Genomic DNA, 18,610 nt, shown 5'->3' with positions numbered 1-18,610 from the left:
CATTGCTTCAGTGGTGCTCCCATCCCAAATGCCTGATCTCAATCTAATCCTGAGAAAAACGTCAAACACACAATCGGAAGGACAGTCTACAGAACACCTGCCCTACAATCTTCAAAAGGGTCAGAGACTGATGAAAATATTTTGGAATTAGATGGACCTGGTGGTTACAAAACACTGTGAATGCATTAAATGTACACTTTAAAATGGTTAATTCTACGTTACAGAAATTTCATCTCAATTTTTAAAAAGGGTCAAGGTCATAAAAGACAAAGGAAGACTGAGGAACTGTCACAAGCTGGAGGAGACTAAGGGGACACTGCAATTGACGCAGCATGGGAACCTGGAACAGAAGAGGATGTTCATGGGACAACTGGAGAGACGTGAATAAGGTCCATACCTTAGTTGAGGGTATTGTGTCACCAGCGTCCAGGTTTTTATATTTGTATTATGGGTGTATAAAATGTTTACCTTTGGTGAGACTGACTGAAGGGTACATGGGAACTCCTTGTACTGTTTTTGTCACATTTTTGTAAGTCTGAAGTTATTTCACAATAAAAAATTTGAAAATAAGAGTCTGAGCAAAGATTTATGCAATATAAACTTGAACACTGAATTATAATCATGCAAAGTTGGAAACAAGAGAAATGCCCAATAATGATGGTTAAGCAGATGATTCTATAAAGCAGAATGCTATGCAGCTATACAAGACGGTGTTAATACAATTTTACATGACATTGGAACATTTGCCTGTGTGGTTACTTTTGGTGATGGAATTCTAGATGATTTGTATTTATTTCTGTAGACTTCTCACACAGTCTAAGTTTTCATCAATGAGCCAATGTTACTTTTATAATCAGAACAAAAATAGCTGTTTCAGAAAATGGATCTTATTGACACAGTCTAGAGGGACCTTCATGTGGGGCATGAGACAGGATGCCATGCTGCTCCCTGACTGGCCCCTCGCCAGGCCTCCCTTCTTGGCACAGAAGCAGTGACCACTGAGATGGTTTGCTTTGGGTATTCTGCATTCCCTTCCTGGGTGATCATCTGCAGTCTGTCGAGAAAGGTGCTTTAACTTGATAGCACAAGAGCTGGGACATTACCATATGGCAGACTGGGCTACAGAGGAGACACCCAGAAATGACAGATTGGCTGCATCCTCACTGACTTGGACTCAAAGCCATGACCATAGGTTTTTATAGCCTCCTTGTGAGATGGGTCTGAGTATTGATGCTTGGCAGATAGGGAAGAAATATAAGTTCCAAGAGGCCATGAGAATGGCCAAGTCTCTTCTGGCTTGTTATGCAGCAGAACTGGGAGCAGAACTAGTGTCTTTTTTCTGCCCAACATGTTTCCCCACTGTGCAAATCCCCACTGTGCCCAGGCTGAGCTCAGTCAGAGAGAAGGGAAATGAAGCCAAGAGCCCACAGGATGATTATTTGCCATTCATGTGGCATGCTCCCGAAAGGCACTCTTGGATTATACCCAACCTCCTCACCAAGCTCATAAAAGTATTCCAGGCAGAGCCTGGCCTGTCTACCAGAGGTCTTCAGCAGTCAAGTGGACAAATGTTCAGGGAGTACCGACTACTTGTGAGTCCAGAAAGAAAACACTGCAAACAAATCTGATGTAATAAATGGCCTGAGGGCTGCTTTTTCCCAGTAGGACACAATTTTGAGTTTTGCATGGTTTCAAGGGATCCTGCAGGCAAAGTTCTTAAGCTTGAGGTTTGTAGAGGAGCAGTAACGCTAGCTTCAGGCTCAAGAGAACAAACAAAAATGGTTGATTTCTGGTCAGGGGGTTGTAGTTGACACCAGCAGCTCTGGCAGAGTATATGACGGGGCCTTTTGGCCCAGGTCAGCCTGGGTGACACATGAGCTGTGATCTGTGAACAAACTCACCAACTCCCCAAAATGAATGTATTAGGACGAAGGCTCCTGAGCAAGAAGAGTCTGTGCAGACTCAGCTGAGCCCCAGAGAGGGAGAACAGGCTGCTCCCTGCACTGTCATGTAGAAAGCCAGAGCCCCAGGCAGCAGCCTAGGCAAATGCGTCTCTTCACAGCTGGCCAGATAACGCTGTCTCTCCTCATCAGAGATTTCATACTTCTATATTGTAACCCACAAGAGGAAATATTTTTCTGTTGCATTCCAGAACACATATATACACAGCCCCTAAGCTTCATAAAACAATACTTACCCTGCAATATGTAATGCATTAAAATTTTTTCTTGAAAAAAATGCTGGTTGCAAACCATGAATGGTTATGACCAATGGTTTGAAAAGCGCAGCTCTAACACAGCTAACATTTATACAGCCATACCAGGGCCAGACACTATACATTCCCATTCATCACCCTCATTTAATTCTTCCATTAACTTTGTGATTTAGATTATCGTTCCCGTTTTACAGATGAGAAAACTGAGTCTTAAAGAAGTTAATGCTCAAGGTCGTATTTTGGTAGTAAGGTATGGTAGTACGTAGCCAAGCAGAGGTTTGAACAAAAGACTGAAGCCAGGACTCAAATACTTGGTCACCAGACTCTACAGCCTCAACTGCAGAAATCCAGGGCATTCTATGTCCGTGTTAGAGCATGTGTGTCCCCCAGAAGGCTTCTGGCAAACATCCCTCTGCAGTGCTTGTCATCACTCTTGGATCAGCTTCACCGGTTCCTGTGTGCGCATGTGCCACAACAGAGCGGGTTCCCAGGGGGCCACTCTGCTTTGCTATGGCAATCACGCTGCTCAAGTTAGCAGATGCTTTCTTGAGGGAGAGGGTGGGAAAAGGAAGGTTTCAGTTTGGGAGTACGCTGGTCAGTGGCTTGTTTCTGTTTCACTGTGAATTCTTTCTCTTCTGTGAGGTGATCCTAAGTTAGATATGTATTTAAAGAATATAAGAAAAAGCCACATGGGTGTTGAAGCCCACACATGGAAAGCAAAAGTCAGGACATGTACAGGTCATGTATCCAGGCTGCTACAATGCCCCTGGCTCTAGACTACTCACCGGCTGCTGCTCCCATCTGGAGGTCTCTGGGTTCTGTTCTTTTCTCTTTCCCTTCTGGAATGGTTCTTCACCCAAAGGGCCCTTGGTCTAGAGATGGGTTCAACTGATGAGATGTAGAAGGAGTGGTGGGCAGGCTAATAATTTGGATCCACTTCATACAGACTTTCTTTGATATCTTGGCAGTTGTTTGCTGGGGAGGCCACAGGTTCAAGGGAGGTCTCAGTGGCTTCTCAGCAGTGGGAACACACGCCTGTCTTCACAATCAGCACTTTGACTGCACTACGCTGCGCCTAGCAGCACACAGGACCCTTATCACCAGCAAGCATCAGGGACGACCTGAAGAGCGACCCCCTGCAAGCCCCAAGTGGATTCTCAAACTTGAGAGTTTGTCAGAATCACCTGAAGGGCTGTTAAAATACGGACTGCTGGGCCCCACTGTTTCTGCTCAGAAGCCTGGGGTGGCGACCGAGAATGTGCACTTCCAATAAGTTCGCAGGGGATGCTGATGTTACTGGTCTGGTAACCTCAAGAACACCCTTGAGGAGGGTTCTAGCAAAATCTTTCTCTCTTCGCATTTCTTCGACATTTAAGGGTATCTTCTAGCTGGGGCCCCTTCCCTCTACTGGCTGGCTCACCCTTTAAGCTGATGGACTGCAAGTCTTGAGAGAGAGAAATTTAAAATGCATTAGGCTGGCTGAGAATGCCCAGCCTAGATCCCCGGAGAGGAGTTTCTGTGTAATGCCAACCTCATATATGTGTTTAAAATGTTTATTAATTTATCTCACCTGAAAGGTTTCTGCATTAGGGGATGGTGGATTCTAACTATTTAAGTGGCCTAGCCAGATGAGCAAAAGCGAATACTTTGGGCTCTCTCAAGAAGGAAGTACAGGGCTGGGCCCAGTGGCTCACGCCTGTAATCCCACGACTTTGGGAGGCTAAGGCAAGATGATTGCTTGAGGCCAGGCATTTGAGACTGGCTGGGGCAACACAGTGAGACCTCCAGTCTATGAAAAGACAACAAAATTAGCCAGGCATGGTAGTACATGCCTGTAGCCGTGGATACTCAGGAGGCCAAGGCACAATAATCACTTGAATTCAGGAGTTCAAGGCTGCAGTGAGTTCTAATTCTGCACTCCAGCCTGGGTGACAGAGCAAGACCCTGTCTCAAACAAAAAAGAGGAAGTACAGTATGAAGAAGACAAAATGGCAGGACTAAAAGATTTAGCTCATGCACTTCTACCCAAATGTATTTTGTGTACATATTACCAAGCCCATGCAAATATGCATAGATTATAGATTTGCTTGGATCTAAGCCTTTTGCATATTCAGTCTGGTTGCTGTGAACACAAACCTGAAGTTGACAGAAGGAAAGCAAGCTGGGGATCATCTAATCCAACATGCCACATCTTTATTTTTCACTTCCACTCCCCAGAACCCAGGTTCTGAAAGCCTGTGACTACCACTGGTTCATTTTTCCATGTGTGCACCCAACAGTACTATCAGAACTCCTGTGACTAAGCCAAAAGTTGGGGCCGACTTTGTGTATAAAGATGTCCTCTTTCATTACATCTGGAAATACTGAGGAGAGCTCAGGGATGCCTTTTCTTCCTGTGTGGAAGCCAGGCTGGGAACCAATCATTATGCTGCCAATGATGGCCACATTCCTCAGTCATTGTGCTCTCAGGAAAATGAAAGAGGAAAAATGCCAGGAATCTTGGGGGTATTCCTATCTTCTGAATGCAGCTGGTGAGGGCTCAGGGACATTGAGTTTTTCTAGCCAAGGCCTATACAAACCCAAGGAACTCCACTCTATGGGAAAGATAAACATAGTATGCACCAAGTTTAAAGGATGAGTTTCTATTTTTAAGACTCAAAAAAATTCAATGCATCTTCAGCACTATCTACTGCATTCCTTTAGAAATGCCAGGGGAAAAGAACTAACCTGGCTCACTTTAAAAAACGCCCTTGAAGATGGAATAATGATCAATCTCTCTCCTCTAGGGGAGGGCCAGAGCTGCTGCCCCTCTCTAGTCATTTAATACAATCACACTTCTTTCATACACCTAAGTGAATAGTATATTAAGAAAAACGTGATTAAAAGCATATGGAGAACAAATGCTATCAAGTCAATCTAAAACAGCATTCTTTTTTTTAAATCTTAGCATCTCAGCTTTGCCTGTATTGCAAGAATAGCACCGTACAGGCGAGTCAAAGTTAACTGACCCAGAAAAGCTCTTAGGAGAGCCCCAAAACACAAAGGAATCAATTCAGGCTGCAGAAGGCAAAGGAGACAGGCCTGGTCGGCCAAGTTGGTTCAAGAGACAGACCTTTTGGTCCCTTAAAACAAACGAACAAACAAAATCCTCATTCAAGAGAAGCAGCAAAGAAACAAAAACCCAACCAGAGAAAACTCTAGACTGGTAGTACATGCTGGGGATAGTCAGCCTCCCGGAAGGGTAACGCCTCAAGAGAGGAGCGCTAAATCAGAAGAGGTTTTGGAAAAATTTTATTGCATTTTGTTTCCATGTGGAAGCACTGACAGAATTGAAAAGAGGCAGCATGTTCCACTTACTTTTCTGAAAAATCAAATGGCTAGATTAACTTTTACCCTACCCAGGACAGGACTGAATAAACCTTATCTCCTACCCCCACCCCAAGCAAAAGCTAAAAAAGGCGGTTTGTGGCAATTGCTTAAAAAACAATGTGTGCAAATTCCCAGATGGTCAATAATCATATTTGTTATTTTTGTACTTGGAGGGCACTTCCTATCTCCCTCACCTCTCCCCACCATCACCACCTTCTTCAAACAAGACTCACACAGTAAGTGCCTCTCAAATGCAAAATCTATTCTGTCCCAGTGCCACAGACTTAGGTGTATCTGTGGACTGCAGCCAATGGGATGGCCATATGTTGACTTTGATAGGGTAGAGACTGTGAGGTGAATTCCCAGCATCATGATCATCTCCATGCCAGGACAACAGTCTCCCAGGTTAAAATACAGAGAAAATACAGGTACGTGCACATTTATGGGGGTTAAATATCAGAAAGTGAATCCTCTGTGAGGACTATTAAAACCAGAAGAAGGGGGTGATGGTGGGGCTGTATGTGTTGGGCACCGGTGCCTACTGCAGTCAGAATTAACACTGCTTAATTGACATCTTGCTGGGGAAGAGAGGGGGTTGGGGTGGTAAGAGGGGAAGCAGATGTAACAAAGGAAAACGTAGCTTGCCTGAAACCGTGTAATTTTTTTCCCTCTTGATTGTATAAGGCATTTTGAACTGGATAAAACATCTTTCCTTCACACTCTTCCAAATAATCACAGGGATATAATTGCTGATTCAGAATACAAATAAGATCTCTTTCATCTCTCTCCCCACTCCCCTGCAAGATCATTCTACACACCCCAACTCCATAAAGTACAAGGCAGGCAACTGCTTTGCAAATTAGGAAGCAAACCGTGTCCACCTGGGGGATGAGGTCGCTGTGCCAAGGTCCCTCTGAAGCCTCCAACCTTGATCCTGCCCTTCTCAGGCCTCAAGGAGGAAGCATCCATCTTCAGTGAGGTTTTAAGTCCCATGGGGGGGCCCGCCACTGCCTCCTGGGCAGTGGGAGGTCAGGGCCCTCCTGGCTTTCCCACGCATCCCCCACCAGGTGTCCTGACTATTCCATCCACGTGAAGCGTCCCATCTCACTCAGTTAGTAGAAGTGGGCACAGCCTGGAGACAGCACCCTCTACATTAGTCATGCCAGACAGACAGTAGAGAGAAACCAGAGGCCAGAGAAGTGATTTTAAAAGGAAAAGACAGCAGCTTCAGTCACCAAAAAAAAAAAATCAAAAGGATGATTTTTAAAAAATAAAATATGGGGACTTTTTTTTCTCTAAAATGCTCAGCCATTCTACTTGAGACATAAAAAATGTTTAAAGTCTAGTTGTTTTGCTTTTTCGATTTAAACATTCATGAGAACGGATGGGACGGTAGTGCTGTGGTATGGGCTTGTGTCTGAGTGGCCATGCTGGTCGGGGTCCTTCAGACCACATACTGGTACGGGTCTGCCTTCCCTTGGTCTGGCGTGGCAAAGGGGCTGGCCCAGCCTAGAGAGAATGGGTGGCCAAAAACGGCTTTCATGTTCATCCATTTTGTTTTTTTAGCCCATCTTCTCTCTTCCTTTTTCAATTGTTCTATTCCCTGAAAACAAGAACAATCACACTTTCAGTCAAGCACTGCATTGCTGTGGTTTTTGGGGAGGGATATCCACAGTGTGAGGTGAATGGAGTAAATGCTTCCTCTTTAAAGCAATGAAGCTATCTACATAATAAATCTTTCTCATAAAAAGTGTTACTAAAAAAAATGCTCTTTTTCTGGTGGGCACTCATTCACAAGTCCTTCCAAGAAGGGAGGGAAAAAGGAGCACTATCAGTGGGGCAGACGCCGCTGGCCGGGCTGGAGCGTGTTGCTAAGCCCTGGCCCCTTGCTGAGCTCCACAGAAGCGCTCTTCAAAAGCTCTGTGCTGGGCTGTGGATGGACTGCTGTGAAGGCTTTGGCATGAAAGGCCTCAGTGTTGTTGGGGAGCTCGTAATTGTCGGGGAGCTCGTAATTGTCATAACCAATGATGGCCGTTAATTTGGGAGAGATTCCTAGGAAGTTTGAAGCTACCACGGCCACTTTGCAGACAAAAAACAAAAGTAACAAATCAAATGACTGCTCTGGCACTGTGTGTCTCACCAGCCGGGGGGATCAGATCAAGCAGCACCCCGCTTAGTGGGGTTGGTGAGACGCAAACTGAGAAGGTTGAATAGGAGTGACAGACCATGAATGAGGGAAGAAGTCACCACAGAGAAGGAAGGAGGAGGGATTAGTATAGGTTAGAGGGTGGCATGGCCAGGCCAGTCAGCCTGGCATGGCAAAGCTCCTCCTAATGGGTCTTTTGGGCAGAAACATGGTAGAGACCTACACAGCAGGTGTCACGGAGCTACCACCGCTTCCCCTGCTAAGTCTCAGGAATAAACTGGGGCTGCGGGAAGAGCTGCTTCCTCCCCCCTCCCTTCTTCAGATGGAGCTGGTCAAAGGGCAGGGCTTGAGAATGGGGCCCCTGCCTGGAGGGACAGGAGAGGAGCAGCCTGGCAGGAGCCTGGCCAGGGGTCTGTCTGCTGTGGTCTCCGGTGAAGGGGTGCTGGGGGGACAGGCGAGTCTGAGTCTTTCTTCACAGCCTAGGGACCTGGGAAGGACATAAGGCAAAGGGAAGACACCCTTTCCTAGGAGGGGCAGGGCCCTTTGGTGCTTTCTCCTTTCCTTCCAACACAATTCCCTTTAGGAATGGACTGCACAGGGAAGAACAACTAGGACCGGGGCCGTGAAAGCTTGCCTTCTGAGTGGCCGGGTGCAGCAGCTCACGCCTGCAATCCCAGTGATTTGGGAGGCTGAGGTGGGTGAATCATCTGAGGTCAGGAGTTTGAGACCAGCCTGACCAACATGGTAAAACCCCATCTCTACGAAAAAAATACAACAACAACAAAAAATTAGCCAGGCATGGTGGCACGTGCCTATAATCCCAGCTACTTGGGAGGCTGAGGCAAGAGAATTGCTTGAACTCGGGAGGTGGAGGTTGCAGTGAGCCGAGACTACACAACTACACTCCAGCCTGGGCAAGAGTGACACTCCGTCTCAAAAAAAAAAAAAAAAAAAAAGGAAGCTTGCCTTGCCTTCTGGCTCCCAGAGACCGTGGCCTGGCAGTATCCCAAAGGCAGGCAGGTCCTGAAAGAATCCATCTGGGTTCCCTGCAGATCTTAAGCAGAGAGGTTGGTCACAGTTACTGGCTGGATCCATGGCTGGATCTACACCACTGGCTACTAGTTTCACAGAAAACTTTTGGAATGACATCATTTCTTAGAAAAAAAGTTGCCAAAAGCCGCACAACCTTCTAAAAGTTGCCGAAAGACCCAAACAATGCTGCTCTGGCAGTGGGCAGCAATGTCCCTTCTTTTCCCTGCACATACTCCTCTAAGCCCACAGGGGAAGGTGGCCAGCAGCGCGGGAGGATGTTGTCTTCCTTTGAGCCTGCTCCTAATGCTGACCACCCACAGGCCCAAACCTTTACCCAGAGCCCTAGAACACTGGTGACAGCTGACCCTGAGGGGCCGCAGGACGCGAGGAGTGGCATAGGGATGGCTCTCGAACTCACGGCTCTGCTTGCTCCCCGCACCCAGAGCTAAGTGCTGCCCCTTCTTCCTATGTAAATCCCCAGAGACATGCCTACACCCCAACCAGGGATTGACCACCTTGAGGTTTCCAGACACCTTAGGAAGGTCAGGAGACGGCAGCAGGGACACCAAGGGAATAGGCCACAGTCTGGAATACTCAGCAGCCTCAAAGCTCCCAGTGAAGGTGCTGTGGGCAGATGGGAGGTGGCAGTGGGGGTGAGAAGGCAGTGGACGAGGCCAAGGGCTGGGCTGGACAGAGATGAACCAGAGGCCAGGTAAAAGTCTGCTGCCTTGGGGGCTCAAGACAGACCTGCCTCCTGACTCTGCCCTCAGGACCCAGGCATGGCCAGCAAGCTGACCAGCCTGTCCTAGCTGGGTTAGGGTACCCTGTCAACCACTCTATTTTAAGCCTGTGGCCCCAGATGGGGAGGGCGCCCCCTGTGCCTAGTGGAGTGTCTAATGGAGTGCAGTGTGAAGACCTGCACGGGGATGGAAGGAAATGTGGTAAAGGCAGCCTTTCAGCCATGGCTGCTGTGCCCCACTCCTGGTGTGATCTGCTGTGGCTGCCCCAAGGCTGGAGAACTTGTGTGTGCATGAAGACGACCCAAGTGTAACTGCAAACAAAGGAATTATGCCCTGCACACCAGGGGCCTGCCCACTGGGCTCCGGTCTGACCTGTGAGCAGCTTTCCCAGCAACACTGATCCTGGGTCCTCCCCATCCCCAGGTGGGGAAATGGTTGGCAGAGCTGCCTCTTACCGTCTCATCTGTGCAGATGGAGTGCACCTGGGTCCCAAACATCACTGATGTGAAAATGAGGAAGAGCAGGCCCTCAAAGCACAGCAGGATAAGGAGAATCACCGTGGTGGGTGGAGAGAAGGAGCTGCACTCTGAAAAAGAAGCACACAGGGCTTAGTGCTGCTAACCACTGGCCACTGACTGGCCAGGCTCACCACCCCACTGGGCTCCCACTCTGCCTGCTGCCTACAGGCTTTCGTTCCTTCTGTGTGCCACAGGTCTCTGGCCTCTGGGTCACGGTAAGGATCATCCTGGCCCACACTGGTTATCGCTCATTTCCTCAGGGAGGTCTCCTCAATAGGCCGGGCCCCAGCCAGGGCTTCCATTCCGTAACACAAATCACTCCCTGTTCACTGCCCTCAGTGCCAAGCACAGCACCCGACACATGGAAGGGCCCAGGAAGGCCTCTGAATGGAGGCATGAAGGCCTGATGACACCACAGGGGATCCTCCTCTCCTCAGAAAGCACAATGCAGACCCACAGGTGGAGAGGACTGTCCAGTCCTACTATGACCATAGGTTTTCTGGGCATTCCTATATGAGGTGCTGCCCCTCTGTGCCCCCATCAGCTCACAGGCAGCTGGGGAGGATCACTGGGTGGCTTTGGGATTTTAAGCTTGGCAGGGGCAGTTGAACTGCCAGGACTCAGCCCTGACCACAGTGTGAAGTAATGCATGGCCCCCACTCCCAGGGACATCTGCACCACCGAGGCCATCGGTGCCAAAGGCCAGGGAGTTAACCAAAGAGGCATGGGCCCAGAGTAGGCACTTTCACTGTCCTGGCCTCCAGCCCTGGGGACCTGAGGCCAGTCCTGTTGTCTCCACGTCTCCAGCCCCTCCACTGTAAAGCAGTGAGATTTGACTAGAGGTATGGCTTGTTTTTAAGCAGCAGAGTCTTGTCTGAACAAAGTCTTAGTCAGAAACCCCGCGCATGGAGGAGAAAAACGAAGGTGCTGTGAAGATGGTGGGAGTCAACAGGGAGGGGAGAACTCTGAAGCGATGTGACCTGGGAAATGCCTGGCCCAGCAGATGGCGCTGGCAGACAGGCTAGGCCCCTCGGCTGGCACTCTTCACCGAAGGACTTCTGCACCTCAGAGCAGCTGCCAATGCTGGCTGAGCCTGGGCTGTGGTTTGTTTCTTGTTACTCCCGTACTTGTGCCTGCTTCCCTGGCTGGAAAGATCAGATCCTGGAAGGCAGAGTTGGGCTTCAATGGTTCTGGGAATTACGGGGGTAAGCACCCTATTCAAGCCATCCTGCTGGCTCCCCCAGGGGAACGTCGGGACGGGAAAGGGAGGTCAAATGTGGGAATGGGCTTGGAAAGACACCAAGCACCATGTGGGTGATAGGTAAGGAACACCTCATCTCCAGGGCACATCTCCTCCGGTTTCACTGGGAATGTACTGATGCCTCACAATGATTTCTCTTCTTGGCTCCTTGTGGAGCAGGGCTTGGTTGGGGTGGCTCACCAGCCTGATGTGCTGGCCGTGGGTGGCTACAAGTATGGGTGGCCTTGGGCTGGGCAGGGTGTTGGGAAGAACAAGAGCTCTGACATCTGGCAGGCACAGTGAGGAACAAATCCTGGCACCAATTCCTGATCATGAACTCTAACTACAAGGCCCCCGCTAATATCCTGTTCTGGCCCATGTATTTCCTGTCCTCTGCATTGTGGAATTACCTGTTTGTTTCTGTACTTGTTGGATAACTGCCTCTCCCACTACACTTCAGACTCCAGGAGGAGAGAGACTTGGTCTTGCTCACTGCTGTACAGCCAGCCTTGGGACAGTGCCTGACAACAAAAGGATCTGGGCAAGAGGTTTGGGCTTTCTGAAATGTTGTTTTCCGTTCTATACAGGGGAGTGCTTAAGAATTCATGAAAGAACATCTGCAGAGTTTGGCCTTGGCCTGGCAGGAGCACATGAGGGTGCCTGTTAGATAAAGCACCTCTTTCTTACCTACCACGGCTGCCCTGGAGCTGGTGGCAGAGTCCAGGGCCTGTTCTCCCTCCTTGCAAAGCGGCAAGCATCCTTCCTCTGTGGGCTGGGCCCCAGGAATTACCAACGGAGTTTGCGGAGGCAGGAACCAGATCAGTGTGTGGAACCACCTCCCTACCCTTCTTTAAACATCAACTCTAAGTGCCCTAATCCTGGGGACAACCCTCTGCCCCTGCTCACACCAGCTCCGATGGCCCAACAATTCCACCAGGACTGAGCAGTGAGGGCAGTAACTAATGGTCATATACAGTCAACTCTCAGGCCTCAACTTTGGGGACTGACCTGTGCCTTCCCAGCCTAGCTGCCATAGGAGCTGGGTGCCTGAAGCCCACTCCATCAGGAATCTTAACCACAGTTAATCAACAGCATGGCTGGGAGGACCCTGGACATTGGAGTCAACCGGACAGGGCTAAAAACCTTGCTCCAGACCTAGGCTTGAACTAGAGGCCGGCTTCTTAGCTGAGTGATCTTGGGAACTTGTTCATCCTCTGTGAGCTGCAGCTTTTGTCATCTGCAAAGTGGGAGGCATCTCTTCTATCTTGCCAGCTTATTATAAGGTTGAAACAATGCACTGCTCAAAAAGCCCTTAGGGCCATTCCTGGCTCCCAGTAGGCATTAATGAAATGGTCCCTGCCAGCACCATTCCAACGACAGAGACATTTTGCCTCACTGATAGTCTGTGCTACCATCACTGCTCGAGTCTGTTAACCTGATGAGATGCGGGAGGTGTTTGGGATGACAAAATATCCCAATGGACTCTCCTGTCAAGTCACCAAGGCCAAATCTGGAGTAGATCTGGGTTCCCCAAGCCTAGCAGAAGGCATGCACTTCAGAATGCTCACCAAGTGGTGAGGAACTTGCTGGCGACTCACCCAGCTATGCAGAATGGAAAGTTCTGCACATACCCACTCACCTCTACCTTTCTCTCCTCTCCCTATTGTTTGCCAGCTTGACCTCTGCCACCTGACTTATGTCAGAATTGTGGTAAGAAAAGGCTGAAGTTGGCATGTATAGGAATAGCAAAAGTTCTAAAGACAGTGAAATAATAAAAGGGGGCCATGGAGGGAAAAGCAGATAAAATACAATGTTCCTTGCTCAAGATGGTTGTCTTGGGCCAGGCGCAGGGGCCCACACCTGTAACCCCAGGACTCTGGGAGGCCGAGGCGGGTGGATCACGAGGTCAAGAGATTGAGATCATCCTGGCCAATATGTTGAAACCTTGTCTCTACTAAAAATACAAAAAATTAGCTGGGCATGGTGGTGCGTGCCTATAATCCCAGCTACTTGGGAGGCTGAGGCAGGAGAATTGCTTGAACATGGGAGGCAGAGATTACAGTGAGTGGAGATTGCGACACTGCACTCCAGCCTGGCAACAGAGTGAGACTTAATCTAAAATAAATAAATAAATAAAAAAGCCCAGCCCCTGCTGGGCTGTCTCATAGATTGTGAGTGTGAAAGAGACAGCCCAGCAGGTGGTCTCTTATTTCTTTTCCTCCAGCATCTATTGTTTTCCTTCAGGATCTGTGCAATCTTCTGGCTGGAGTTTCTTCCTCAGCATTTGCACATTTCAGTGGGATGCCTCTAAAGCAGGAGGAATTATCTACAATCTTAATGTAAATTCATGATTCAGTATAAGCAGTTAAAAAACAGCCAACACAAAAACCAGACAAATTAATAAAGAAATTCCATGTCCTAGCCAGAAAATAAAAACTGAGTCTCTGCAAGACTGGAATAAAATGACCTTTGATTTAAGTGCCTCATGGAAAGACAGAAAACAAAACTTCTCTCCCAGCGCGGCTCCCATGCGTTGGAGCCAGCCTCTGTGCTTGCTTGGGGCCTGCATTCTCCTTGGGCACTCTCAGTCCAGAGGGTCTGTCTGTCCAACTCCTGACTTTACCTGTCGAACTGACTTTAAGGGGCTGCATTTTTTCATGAAGAGAGATTCCAGCCTCTGCCATTTCTTCCCTGTTCAGTCCATAGGCTTTCAGGAGATCTAATAAAATGAGGTTGGCCCCTGGCACCCATGAAGGAAACAAAGAAACTTCCCGCCCCGACTCAGGTCACACGCCCACCCTAGAGCAGGGAGGAAAGCTTTGGCACATACTCACTTGTCCAATCTTCTTCAAAGCAATGCAGGAAGTGGAATCCCACCATGATGAGGGCGTGCAAGGAAATGAGAGCTATGTACATCTGAAACAGGAAACCAGTGCAGACACCATTGTTGTGAGAATCCTCTGACCTCACAGGTTCCCAGGACAGGGGCTCTCAAAACTTGCCACTCAGGAACACTCAGCTAGGCCAAGGCCTGACCAGGAGGGACCTGAGGGCTAGCTAGTGACTCCCTACAGATTCTCCTGCCCCCCAGCCCTGGGTTGAGGTAAGCAGCCATCTCTGGGAGTATGTGGAACCAAAACAGAAACAAGTCCGTTGCCAGGCATGACCTGGGCTCCAGGCAGTCTGGTCTGCCTGGGAGTGGGGGTCCAAGCCTGCTGTACCTCCTCCCTTGAAAAGTCAGAATGCTGATTGCTGCAGACCCTTCTAGTCCTTGCACTAAGTAGACTCCACCTACCTGCAGCTCAGAATTTGAGGTCATCATCCCAACTGCCTTCTTGAGCTACTTAGGTCCAACACCTGGGATGGGAGCCCATAGCTAATCAACTTGAATCCATTTTCTAAATGCTCAAGTGAAGGGCTTAGAAACAGGCACTTATTGAAATAGATCTTTGGCAAGAAGGCGGAGATCTACAGGGCCAGGCAGTATTCTGAACAGCAGCAAAGAACATTGTGAATGCTGAGAATTTTCAAAGGAACAAAGTGCTCCGTTACTTCATGGAGGGCAGGGCAGAATTTGGAAGCTGACTTACTGTAAACAGGACGAAGTACTTCTGGTTGTTCTCGCCGACACAGTTGTTGACCCAGGGACAGTGGTGGTCCATCTTCCGAATGCACCGCTTACAAACACTGAAACAGCCCACAGGTCAGACCTTAGGGTGTCCCCATGGTGTAATATAGAGCCCATGGCTCCTGCTCCACTCCTCTGAAATAGCTTCCTTGGGCACTGCCAAGGGTTTTGCTGGGTGTGTGTCACATGGGGCTTAGAAGGCAAGGTCAGGACCCCAGGGGTGGCAGTCATTCCATACAGGGCTATAGAGTCATTCTCCAAAGCCTCTTAGCTTGCTTAACATATAAACGGGATGGAACTAACATGGGTGAGAAAGAGGCTGCTCTCCTGAGGTAATGGGGCTTAGAATTTGGTTTCCTGAGAGAAAAAAAATGAAGTAGTTTCAAAAACTTGACCAAGTGGGCTAAGATATGGAGAACAGCCGCTACTCATTTCTCCAAAAGACCAAACCACCAAGGGCTGGGTGGAAGTTCTAGAAGCACCATGAGGTACTACCAGGGAGGGCCAGGTACTGCCACCATGGAGGAACAAAGGACAGAAGAAAGGGCTATTTCAGAGCAAGGTCAAGGACAGCAGGAAGCCCAGCTCCAAGATGACATCCATTGAGCCAAAAAAAAAGAAAAAAAAGGAAACAGAAAAGTCATTTGAGGCCAGGCGTGGTGGCTCCTGCCTATAATCCCAGCACTTTGGGAGGCTAAGGCAGCAGAACTGCTTGAACCCAAGAAGCATAGGATGCAGTGAGCTGAGATTGTGCCATTGCACTCTAGCCTGGGCAAGAAGAGTGAAGCTGTCTCAAAAAAAAAAATTGCCGGGCGCGGTGTCTCACGCCTGTAATCCCAGCACTTCGGGAGGCCGAGGAGGGGCAAATCACCTGAGGTTGGGAGTTCGAGACCAGCCTGACCAACCATCTCTACTAAAAATACAAATATTAGCCAGGCATGGTGGCACATGCCTGTAACCCTAGCTACTCAGGAGGCTGAGGCAGGAGAATCACTTGAACACAGGAGATAAAAGGCTGTGGCAAGATCGCACCATTGCACTACAGCCTGGGCAACAAGAGTGAAACTCCGCCTCAAAAATAAAAACAAACATTAAAAAAAGTCATTTGAGCTTAACTGTCGACCAGACAGTTCATTAATTTGCATATTTCTAACATTATTGGGATAACTTTTGGGCCGAGACTATTTCAAGCTTACTTGATAGGAAGCACAAGCCTGCTCCCCCTTAGGATGATACAAAGTAATAATGTGAAACAAGTGTCCAAGACTACTGGGGGCTTGAAAGCAATTGTGTCCCTAGAAAGACTCATTTGCCATGAGAAAGAAAAAAAAAACTTTTTATCTCAGGAATGTGAGCCTCTTTAATTATTAGGCCTAGAGAGACACTGAAATGTGGTAGCCTGTGACAGCGGTTATATCTTACACTCCCCTTTGAGATAAATAATTTTTTTTTTTTTTTTTTTTTTTTTTTTTTTTTTTTTTAGCATGGTCTTCCCTCTGTCACCCAGGCTAGAGTGCAGTGGTGCGATCATGACTCACCGCAACTTCTGAGGTTCCGGCGATCCTTCCACCTCAGCCTCCTAGCTGATACCACAGGTGTGTGCCACCACACCCGACTAATTATTTTGTATTTTTGGTAGAGATGGGGTTTCACCATATTGCCCAGGTGAGTCTCAAACTCCTGATTCAAGCAATCCACCTGCCTTGGCCTTCCAAAGTGGAGATTACAAGCATGAGCCACTGTGCCCAGCAAATAATTACCTCTTGAAGCCACTAGCTATGTGAGCTCTAGACTGATGTCAGGTAGCCATGAAATGACATATACCCTAATCACTAATCAACGTTGTTTCTATAAACCAATGCGAATTCCTGTCAAACAGCTTTGTATCAGCCCACTCCTTTTCCCTTTAAAAACCTGCTTGTAAATGGGGAAAAGACTTCCTATTCAATAAATGGTTCTGGGGACAAATGGCTAGCCACATGCAGAAGGTTGAAGCTGGACCCCTTCCTTACACCATATACAAAAATCAACCCAAAATAGATTAAAGACCTAAATGTAAAACCCAAGACTATAAAAACCCTGGAAGACAATGTAGGCAATACCATCCTAGACATAGGGCAAAGATTTCATGACAAAGACACCAAAAGCAATCGCAACAAAAGCAAAAATTGACGAATGGGATCTAATTAAACTAGGAAGCTTCTGCATAGCAACAGAATTTATCAACAGAGTAAACAGACAACCTACAAGTGGGAGGAAATATTTGCAAACTATGCATCTGACAAAGGTATAATTATCTAGCAACTATAAGGAAATTAAACCAATTTATGAGAAAAATAAACAATCCCGTTAAAAAGTGGGCAAAGGACATGAACAGATACTTTTCAAAAGAAGACATACATGACCAACAAGCATATGAAAAAATGCTCAATATCACTGATCATCAGAAAAGGACAAATCAAAACCACAATGAGATACCATCTCACACCAGTCAGAATGGCTACTATTAAAAAGTCAAAAAACAACAGATGCTGGTGAGGATGCGGATAAAAGGGAGCACTTACACACTGTTGGTTGGAGTATAAATTGGTTCAACCATTGTGGAAAGCAGTGTGGCAATTCCTCAAAGAGCTAAAAGCAGAACTGCCATTCAACCCAGGAACCCCATTACTGGGTATATACCCAGCAGAACAGAAATCTCTACCATAAAGACATATGTATGTGAATGCTCATTGCAGCACTATTCATAACAGCAAAGACGCCGAATCAACCTAAATGCCCATCTATCTAAATGACGACAGATTGTATAGAAATGGGGTACATAACACATCATGGAATACTATGTGGCCACAAAGAAGGGAACAACAGACACTGGGGTCTACCTGAAGGTGGAGGGTAGGAGGGAGAGGGCCAGAAAAGATAATTGTTGGGTACTGGGCTTAATACCTGGGTGATGAAATAATGTGTGCAACAAACCTCCATGATACGAGTTTACCTATGTAACAAACTTTCACATGTACCCCAAAACCTAAAATAAAAGTTAAAAAAAAGAAAAACTCAAAAACCTGCTTGAACAAAGGCAACTTGGAAGTGTGTCTCAAGCTGTAGTCCTCAACCTTGGCCCAAATAAATTCTCCACATTAATTTTGCCTCAGTTTCTTTCCTTAGGTCACCAGCCAATAGATGTGCTCACTATTATTTTTTTAAATTCATTATTTTAATGAATTCTAGGCTTCTTTTTATTATTTTGGGGGCATTATTTGTTCAAAACAGGTGAAATGCTATAAACAAAACTTTGAAATAATACAATTATATTTCCTTTTTAAAAGTTCCTTAGTTCAAGGCCAGGTATGGTGGCTCACGTCTGTAATCCTAGCACTTTGGGAGGCCAAGGCAGGCAGATTACTTGAGCTCAGGAGTTTGAGGCCAGCCTGAGCAACATAGCAAGACCCCATCTCTAACAAAAATGCAAAAAATTAGCCAGGTGTGGTGATATGCACCTGTGGTCCCAGCTACTCAGGAGGCTGAGATGGGAGGATTACTTGAGCCTGGGGTAAGGACAGAAGGTTGCAGTAAGCTGTGATTGTGCCATTAAACCGAGCCTGGGTGACAGAGCAAGACACTGTCTCAAAAAAAAAAAAAAAAAAAAGTTCCTTAGTTCTACTGGGTGTGGTGGCTCATGCCTGCAATCTCAGACTTTGGGAAGCCTGGGTGGGAGGATT

General features: G+C 47.6%; 1 protein-coding gene across 5 annotated transcripts in view; it reads right to left on the bottom strand.

Annotated features, from left to right (window-relative positions):
* The window catches only part of ZDHHC3 (zinc finger DHHC-type palmitoyltransferase 3), a 58,569-nt gene that overhangs the window by 1,733 nt on the left and 38,226 nt on the right, over nt 1–18,610 (bottom strand). Inside the window, exons 4-9 of one of the 5 annotated variants that reach the window (XR_005197158.1) lie at nt 14,851–14,947; nt 14,095–14,176; nt 13,884–13,979; nt 9,958–10,088; nt 3,001–3,307; nt 697–2,863 (exon numbers count right to left, since the gene is read on the bottom strand). Coding sequence is in view for 4 of the 5 variants with exons in the window: in XM_017522048.2 (XP_017377537.1) it covers nt 7,029–7,187; nt 9,958–10,088; nt 13,884–13,979; nt 14,095–14,176; nt 14,851–14,947 (565 nt within the window). In the remaining variant the exon portion in view is untranslated. Of the gene's footprint in view, nt 1–696; nt 2,864–3,000; nt 3,308–4,387; nt 7,188–9,957; nt 10,089–13,883; nt 13,980–14,094; nt 14,177–14,850; nt 14,948–18,610 lie in introns of those variants that run through there. The other 4 variants (XM_017522048.2, XM_017522044.2, XM_017522064.2 and 1 more) reach the window with 4 other exon arrangements.

Source organism: Cebus imitator, unplaced genomic scaffold (assembly GCF_001604975.1).
Source record: "Cebus imitator isolate Cc_AM_T3 unplaced genomic scaffold, Cebus_imitator-1.0 Scaffold0, whole genome shotgun sequence".
Classification (NCBI taxonomy): domain Eukaryota; kingdom Metazoa; phylum Chordata; class Mammalia; order Primates; family Cebidae; genus Cebus; species Cebus imitator.
This window is presented reverse-complemented; position numbering and strand designations above follow the sequence as displayed.